Raw genomic sequence first — 9,817 nt, forward strand, 5'->3', positions numbered from 1 at the left:
TTAGGAGTAGTTGAGAGCGAATCCAAAAAAAAAAAGTTATAAGGAACGAATGGAAGAGAAAGTCCCTTTATTGAGTCCAGTACCTGTGGACCAAATTTATTTTTTAACAATGCAACCTTTATTCTATAATATATTATGTTGTAGTACCTTACAAGATACGCTTTTCAAAAGATAAACAAACTTCATCTTTCGGTATTAGACATTTGAGCAAGTTACTTATTTTTTGATTTTCCGCAGTCAAAATATCAACGATAAGATTTACAAGGGAAACATTAGGTTTGATCACTGATACAAATAGCTTTTATGCCCATTCCTAACAAGCTTACTATATTAAAATACAACAAATAAAAAATAAAAATAAATATGTAGAAAATTTAAATAATGATTATTTTTTATTTTTCTTATTGCCACATTGATTATTTTGTAGCCAGATTGCATTTTGAAAAATCAGAGATCATATTATAGGTCTCAAACTCGTGTAGGTTAATAAAAGTTGGATTGCTAAAGATATTCTGTGGTTTGAATATTCAAATTAGATTTATATGTACAGAGTTTCCTGTAAGTGTTTACCAATATAACAGAAAAAGACTCAGAAGTGAAATTATAATAGACAAATAAGGGTTGTTATCACGAAATAAGTGTTTCATTGTTGCGTCCCTTTCTTTTCATTATTTCTCCAAGTAGATCAGACAAGTAACTTAGTTTGAAAAATATTTGTACTTCTAAAATTTATTCTAAAACGTTTCTAATTATAATAAATTTAAAGAATTATTTATTTACACTTCTGTAACTTATTTTTTGAAAGTACAAATCAGACAATAGTTGTGAATAATTATAAAAAAAATATAACATCCATTAAAAAATATAAAAAATTAAAAGCAAACAATAGGCTAAAATCTCACGATTCAGGAAATATTAATTGTAATTAGTAATACTAATTAGATAGTTTAGAGTGCTACCAATGGGTAGTTTCTCTACACGCCTACAACACTCCAACTTAGATCAGATTTACTGAATGTATTAAATAAATATTTAAAAAAAAAAAAAATTAGATAGTACTAGAGAGAAAAAAAATTAATGCAAATTATTTTCAATATTAGTGTAGAAATAAATAATAGCAGAATACCAATACAAATTTACAATAACTATTCTCAAATTTAGGTATTGCTATGAGAAAGTTAGTTTTAGCAGCCTTGAGTTGCCGTATCGTTCCAGCTGGTACCACCTCAAACGGTTTCCTTCCATTTGTAAACAAAAACGTATTTTTCTCTTTACGATCGCTGTATAAATGCCATAATTTCACGGAATGTCTCATTGGTTTCAGTGAACGGTCCTACAAGTGCCTAGAAGGCCACATTTTTAAAAATATATCGTTAACTCATATTTTTGCATCTTATTTTCCTTATTATTGGATTAGTGCTTTTTTAACATAATTTCAGTAACTTCTATTTTCGAAAAACACAAAATGCACTTTACAGATCCGAAATCGGACCATCCGTTCAGGAGTAAATAGAAAAGTAAATTTTGGTGCGTCCCATGAAGCGGTAAATTTAGCCTTAAATATTGTGTGTACAGGGCTGTCCTGTGTTTAGGCATTACTTTATGTTGGAGTGTTGTCTGTTTAGTACAGGATTATTCAGTTGTACTTGTTGTTAATTACTATCTTCAGAAATACGATGGAATATTGAATTTATGAATCTGGAATTATTGCTTCTTTAAGCAACAATTTAAAATTTTTTTCAATGTATAAATTATTCAAAAATCTTTATATTCTATTGCTTCTGTTATGATAACAGTAATAAGGTTCATCAAAAAAATTATTAACTAACTGTATCCATCATACCTCAAAAGAGTGATGTTGATAAGGAATAAAACTTTTGATTTGAATCACTTATGAGCTCTGTGTGTGTCACCGCATCATTAATAAGTTAGTCTACGGTAAGTAATTTCAATCACCATCCAGTTCAGTTTCCTTTGAGTAGTAGTTCCGTGTGGAGGCAGCCTTACAATTGTATTTGAATAGCTTTCAATTAGCCTGCAAATACTATTTCCTAAGATTGTATTATGTATAACATATTATAAAATAAATAATCAAGTGTGTTTTGGTACATTTGTCTAAAAACAAATTATTTTATTTTATTTTCCTCAGCTCAGCGAAAAAAATCAACAAGGAAGAGTATAGCAATCCAAGTTCAAACTCTTGTTCCTGAAGTAAGTTTTATTTTTTTTTTCTTACTTTTAAGGTTATTTATTACTGCATTGGTTCCAAATGTGTGCCAAAACCAAAGTAATTAATGATAATAATTTATTAGAATTAATTTACTTTTTGTTGATTATAGCAATTACAATTTAAGGAGTTATTATTAGAGAATTATCGAAGATGTATTTGTACTCTATACTGTCATACTTGTAATATGATAGAAATGAAGAATGGCGGTTACCACAGAACTTTATTACAAAAAAAAATAATAAATTAAAAAACAGCCTATTATTTTTTCAAATAGTCTTAAATTTTCATCCCTTTTTTTTTCTTATCTCTAAAAATAAATTTCAATGGTCATCTATGCTTTTTATATGCTACTGGTAAGTTATAAACATTCTTAAAACTCTGAGGTATTTTAACCTTTACAATACCAGTGAAAAAGTGTCGACCTTAAGAACAGTGTTGCCACTAAAGTTGAACTTAAATAAAAAAAGATGGATAATATGATCCATTTGCAGAGAACATTGAATAAAGTTGAGCTGGCTCTAGACTATTTCTAATCTACCACTGTTCTTAGTCTCTCATAATGTTTCTGGCCTGATGGAAATTTTTACCTCTCCTCTTCAGTTAGCATAATTTCCATGTCTTAGAACAATTGATAGATTCTCCCATACTATGATATACTTAATCCTATACTTAATACCTTTATAAAGAAAATAATAGAATAGAAGAACTGACAGATGTTATGATAATTTTGTAGGAGAATATTGGAGAAAAAAAAGAACTTCCAGAAAAGCCTAGTCAAAAGCCCAAATCACCTCCTAAGACCAGAGATGCTGGAGTGGAAACTGATCCTCTTCCAGAGCCAAGACCTAGATGTATGTATACCTTATTTTTATTTATTTATTTTTCTGTATAAAATAAAAATTCTTATAATTTCTGGTGTAAATCAAGGAATTTTCAGTTGGTTGAAGAAATAGGAACTCTACCTTCCAGTTGGGCAAAAATTGTTGGATTTATAATAATACTGACTTATTTGTCAAAATTTTCTTAAAAATTCCAGAAAACATTAAAAACTAATCGCTTCCAAGTCCATATTTTCCACTTCCTTATTCACTTCTCTTGTACATAAAATGCCCACATTGTACATCTCATTTACTTCATGAGTCTGACCTCTTTTTCCTATCTGTCCCTTAATGGTCCTCTTTACCTGTCTTATGTTCAGATGAAATCTAGGATCACCAATAACTCAGATTATCATTTTTTCACTGCTGACCACTTTTAAAGAGATTCATCTTTCTTGGAATCATATATATTATTTCCTAACATATTTTTTGAAAGTAAAATCAAAATTTGTTCTTCCCTAAAAGTAAGAAGTCATATCTGATCCCTTTATAAAACTGTAGTTGTCGTTTTTATAATTTTTACTTTCACTACTCTGATAATCTGGTTACAGAAATGAATTACAGATTGAATTTTGGGAGTTTTCAACAGAAATACACGTTTTGAGGTCCAGGTCCCCTAAATCCAAATAATCTAGTTTTGAAAAATTGTGTTTTTTTTTTGTTTTGTTTTTTTATTATGGGAGATAGAAATCTTCAAAAGATACGGACGGGCCTATAGCTATCTGTGTGTGGGATTTTTACCCACTAAAACAACATATTAGGAACCAATTGTAGGAAACGACCATTAGGAACAAAATTTTTATTCTTTATTCTCACCTCGAGGAACTCTGAAATACAAATTTTTATAGCAACAGAAGAATAGAAATTTTTATTCATAACTTTTGTCTTCTCTTGTCTTTAGATATTTTTTTTTCTTTCAAACATTACAAAAATAGCAATCACTTGAACATGAGCCCACTAATCCTCTCAAAATATGGAGACATATCTAGGGTAATAAGTGAAAGTTGTCTGATACATGTACCGCAACAGATTTCTGGACAGTACCTCACCTCAGTGACCTCACTAATCCTCTCAAAATATGGAGACATATCTAGGGTAATAAGTGAAAGTTGTCTGATACATGTACCGCAACAGATTTCTGGACAGTACGTGACCTCACTAATTTTTTACAGAACAAAAATTTTCAGTTTAAAATATATTTATATAGATCATAACTGTACTAGTTTTAATTTTCATTTTAAAATATAGTTATTTAAGTCATAACTGTACTAGTCTTAAGTTTTAGGTATAAATATTTCAGTAACTTAATTTATAGAAACATTCTGGTAGGCTATTAATCTAAAAAAAATTAATGTTTTATTTTTGTTTTGTTTTTCTAGCACCAGTCAAAGAGAAAGTTGTTTCTGACGTTAAGGGTATTTTAAAATCAGCATTAAAGAAATTTGATATCCAACCTTCAACTTCCGTAACTATTGGATCAAATAGTATGGTTACATCACCAATAAACAGTATACCTCCAGCTTTATCTGATGGTCCATCCAAAGTTTCATTAGGAGCTTCGTCTGCAGCAAATTTAGTCACTCCATTTTCTTCTGCAAACCAATCAGCTATTGCTATTTCTGCTCCATTGAGCTCAGAAAAAACTCTCGGTTCATTCAGTTCAACTACTTCTAAAAGTACATTGGGATCTGTATCTACTCCATCTAATGCGTTTACAACACCTGCCTCTGCTCCTCAAATAACTTTTGGTATGCCATCTACAGCACCAGAAAAAATATCCGAAGCTGTGACAACTAATGAAAACAAACAAGAATTATTTTCCAAAGTGAATGGAGATAAAGTAGGATTTAAAGTAGAAAACAAGGATGTTGCCAAGACTGAACAGTCTTTCAAGTTTGGTGTTACACCATCTGATTCTAGCATTGGACCCTCAGTTTCGCAGCCTCAAGTGACTAGTTCTAGCCCATTCAATTTTAAGGTACCTGATACTTCAGCTTCCAATCAAGCATCTTTACCTGTTTCGAGTTCATCTATCTTTTCATTTGGGTCTCCTAAAACATCTGATGCATCTGATAAAACTAAAAACACCGGGGAACAGAATCCTGTTTTTGGAAGTACATTAAATACTCCTGCAACATCATCCATAATTCCAGCAACTTCAGTACAACCTTCAAATTCAAATCCTTCAACAGTAACTACTAGTAATTCATCAGAACAAAAATCTGAATTACCAAAATCTTCCGTTTTTGCTTTTCAAAACAAGCCAGCTGAATCCATAAAATCCTCAACTGAAAATAAAAAAGAAGTGGCTCCATCCAGTATTTTCAACTTTGGAAAACCAGAAAACAAGATTAATCCCGCAAACAGTAAAACTGAAGCTAAACCGTTTCAGTTTGGAAGTGGAGGGTTCACTTTTGGCCAAACTAATAGTAAAGGATCAAGCGCTGATTCTTCCAATAATGCAGCTACTCAGCCGGTTTCTATTGCACCATTAGCAACAGCTAGTAATACCACATTGCAACCAGTATTCAGTTTTTCTGGTTCTGCAAAAAAAGATGCAAATTCTGGGGGATTTACTTTTAATGTGCCTGCCGCAACTAGTAATGATCAGAAGAGTTTATTTAATTTCAATACTTCCTCTAGTTTTGGTTCAACTTCTACTTCTACAAAGTCTACATTTCCACCTTCTTTATTTGGAAATAATTCAGAAAACACTAATACTTCAAACAACACTGTTGCAAAAGTTAATAATGTCCCGTCTAGTAATACAAATGCTATAAATGCAACTTTTGGAAATGCAACGAGTAAGCCAGCTCCTACCTTTGGTTTAAGCACAGCGACTTCAACTGCACCAACATTTGGAAGTACAGCAACTTCTGCTGCTCCAGCATTTGGAAGCACAATGCCTTCTTCTGCTCCAACATTTGGAAACACAGCGACTTCTGCTGCCCCAACATTTGGAAGTACTGCGACTTCTGCTGCTCCAACATTTGGAAGCACAGCGACTTCTGCTGCTCCTACATTCGGAAGCACGACATCCACAGCTCCTACATTTGGAAGCACAGCGACTTCTGCTGCTCCAACATTTGGAAGCACAGCCACTTCCACAGCTCCAACATTTGGAAGTACAGAAGCACCGAAACCAGTATTTGCTAATGTCTCAAATCAGCCCTCGTTTGGAAATCCAGTCTCCAATACTGCAGTTTTTGGTAGTAACATCACAACAAATGAAGCTAATAAATCATCAGTTTTTGGAACTGGTAGTACTATTACTAGTCCTCCAGCATTTGGAGCCTCCAGTGCTAGCAGTACTGTTCCAACATTTGGCAGTGTTGCTTCTGGCAATAATAATAATAATCCTCCAGCATTTGGAAGTTCAACTGGAACTGCTCAGCCAACATTTGGAAGTGCAGGTGGAACTGCTCAGCCAACATTTGGGAGTTCTAGTGGGACCGCTCAGCCAACATTTGGAAGTTCAGGTGGAACTGCTCAGCCATCATTTGGTGGTTCTACTGCTGGAGTATCTAATAACCCTACTTTTGGAAGCACTACCACCAATGCAAACATTCCAGCATTTGGAAGTGGGGCAGGGTCTGCATTTGGTAGTACTACCGTTGGCAGTACTTTTAGCACTGGTACTACTGTCAGTGGTACAAATCCATCTCCTTTTGGTGCCTCCACAGCTGGGCCTAGTGCACCAGGTTTTAGTGGTACAAACAATGTTCCGTCTTTTGGTGCTACTCCAGCTTTTAGTAGTACCCCTTCAGTACCAGCATTTGGCTCTTCTACTTCGACATTTGGAAATAATCCTACAACAACTCCAGCTTTTGGAAACCAATCCCAGCCTAGTTTTGGTAGCCAGTCAGGAACTTCATTTGGCAACTCATCTACATTTGGCCAAACATCAAGTACTCCCTCTTTTAGTACCCAGAATTCATTCAGCACCCAAAATACTGGTACTCCAGCATTTGGATCTACTCCAGCTTTTGGCAGCAGTTCAACCAATACTTTTGGTGGCACATCAGTGCCAGGAACTACACCTGCTTTTGGTACAAGTCAAACACCAGCATTTGGGTCTTCAACCACTTTTGGAAGTCAGGAAACTACCAAACCATTCACTTTTAACGCACCAGCTACACAGCCAGCCCAGGCAGGAACGTTCAATTTCACTGCTCCACAACCTCAGCAAAGTTCAGGAGGTTTATTTCAGTTTGGAGCTGGTACTACTGGTGCACCATCCACCCAGCCTTTCCAGTTTAATGCAGCCCAATCAAGTACTCCAGGTAGGATGAGTTTCTTAGCACTTTTATGATTTTTATATTGTCTGTAATGATAAGAAAATGGTGTACATTCATATATGAATGATTTTCATTTTAGTCATAATACATATACTATAAATCAACTCGATTGATGAAGTTTTTAAGTTCACTACCTTATATGTGATAGGTTTTATGACATTTAGCCTTATTTTGAACATTTAACAGTTATCGGTTAACCTCAAAAAATATATTAATATAAATTACCTTATAACCTTCAAACTTATATTAACTATAAATTTTATATTTATAAAGACATTATAAGTTATTCGTCAAAAGAAAAAGAAGCCAATTTACAAAGAGCTTGGACAAATTAACTGGTGTGAGGACAAAACTAAGATCTCTTTACTTTTAATTTCTCACTTGAAGAAAAATATTTTTTCCATTTTAATAGCATGGCCATCGTTTGTGTAATCTTGCTTATTACAGTGAAATACTGATTGTCCAAAATAATCAGGATCTGAATTATTTTGGATTCACAAATTTTTTAGATTAAAATTTAATTTCATTAAAATGTGATTATTTAGATATTATTAATTATGATTACACAGATCATTTTAGGATAGAGCTTCCTAGTACAGTAGTGTAAATAGTTCTAAACCATGAAGCTTACAGAATAAATGTAGTTCGGGTAAAAGAGTTCTTAGGAACTATTCCTGGCTGCAAGCAAGGATCCAAGTTAAAATTATTTGGAAGAGTGATTGAGGGCCGATAATCAGACATGATCGTTGTCTGGACCATAAGATTTACAACAATTAAATTGAAAATTTTGTTTAGTAATGCAGTTACCTGTTCAATACATTTTCTAGTTTGCAATTTTGAGAAATATACTTTATATTACTTAGTACAACTTTGGTTTAATAGTGATATTAGCTCTTTTTGAATCCAGAGATTATACTCTAATTTCAGTTTCAGATTATCAGAACTGCATTATTATTAATTAATGGTTAGCTTGTAATATAGTTTTAGTTTTTTTTTATTTATAGACTACTCATAACAGCATCAACTAGAACTTCAATGTATGACATTATAAGAGAAGGATTGTTTTAAATATATATTGAGTAATAACAATTATAAACCTTTAGGTATGCATCATAGGTTATTGTAGTTTAAAATAACCTGAGATGATTCTGGTTCAAATATGTATATGATATAGGTTCAGCTGTAGGTGCTCAATCAAGTAGTGCAAATTGTCTTGGATATTTTACTTATTTTGGATTCATGCAATTTCAGGTTTTACTGCGGGTTTTTCTCCTGGTGGTGAGTTTTTTTATTGTTTTTTGTGATGGGTTTTCGCAGCAATTATGCCTTCGCTTTTTATTAATTTATTTGTTTGCATGTTTGTTGGTGCAGTCTAATAGGAAACTATTGCCAAATTGTTTACGGCACTGCTTTTATCAATTCATTATAACAATGACGATATGCTATTTGCGTTGAGGTTTATCCAATTTTTGCATGACTTACAATTTGCTGTTATTACCAATTTTCTTTTGCCCCATTATTTTATTTATTACGATACTTATAAGTATAGGTGTATCCAGTTAGGAGTTTTCCATTGCACAGGTTAGCAAAAGTAGTTGATTTAAATTTTACTTGATCATGGCTACACTAATCCCCAATATTCGTGTAATATTGATCCAAATTGGACAAGCCGTTTTTGAAATATAAATGTTTCAAGAAAAATACATTTGGAAATGCATAAGAAAATCCCTAACCAGGCTATTCTTTTTACATATTCATCAGAGTGCTGGACACTGATGAAAACTTTTGGGTTATCTTTATTGAGAAATGCAGTCTGTAATAATGGTGTATGAAGATTGAGATAAAGTGCAAAAGTAATAAATCTTTATCATGATCATGACATCATACATTTAATAAATTTTGGGAGCCTCAGATGGGCAGGGCCTATTTCACTATTAAATAATGATAAGTTCCCTAAATTCTCCGAGAGGATAAGATTATCAGTCGCTTAAAAGTTGAAAAACATTGCTTTTGCGGAATAGACTGTGTGGCAGCGGCAGCCCAGAAAATGTTTGGAATCAGAAATTGAATAGCAGCAGTTAAAAACAGAGAAAACTTGCACATCAGGCTATGAGAGCCTTGGCCTTTATGAATTGTAGCATTAATGAAAAAGAAAAAAATAAGTGAAAGTAGATTGAATTCAAATGGGACCATCTAGATACCAATTCGAATTACTCTATCAAAATCAGATTAACGGGTAAAATTTATTTCTTAATGCTGTGTTGTGCATATTCTAATTATAGGTCCAGAGGTTCTTTAAGTAATATAAGAAACAATGATCCAAAACAAATTTGCATATATTTCACTCTTACACTGTTAGAAGAGATAGATAAAATCCTTAAACACTAATGCTGGAACCAAACAAATTAAAA

General features: G+C 32.8%; 1 protein-coding gene across 5 annotated transcripts in view; it reads left to right on the forward strand.

Annotated features, from left to right (window-relative positions):
• The window catches only part of LOC106684765 (uncharacterized), a 39,166-nt gene that overhangs the window by 24,126 nt on the left and 5,223 nt on the right, over positions 1–9,817 (forward strand). For 4 of the 5 annotated variants that reach the window (XM_014427028.3, XM_067048198.1, XM_014427054.3 and 1 more), the window contains exons 6-9: positions 2,150–2,211; positions 2,964–3,081; positions 4,488–7,391; positions 8,658–8,684. In XM_014427028.3, coding sequence (XP_014282514.1) covers positions 2,150–2,211; positions 2,964–3,081; positions 4,488–7,391; positions 8,658–8,684 — 3,111 coding nt within the window. The remainder of the gene's footprint in view (positions 1–2,149; positions 2,212–2,963; positions 3,082–4,487; positions 7,392–8,657; positions 8,685–9,817) is intronic. The other variant, XM_014427035.2, reaches the window with a different exon arrangement.

This window comes from Halyomorpha halys, unplaced genomic scaffold, assembly GCF_000696795.3.
Source record: "Halyomorpha halys isolate HHAL.00 unplaced genomic scaffold, Hhal_1.1 Scaffold30.1, whole genome shotgun sequence".
In the NCBI taxonomy this organism is placed as follows: domain Eukaryota; kingdom Metazoa; phylum Arthropoda; class Insecta; order Hemiptera; family Pentatomidae; genus Halyomorpha; species Halyomorpha halys.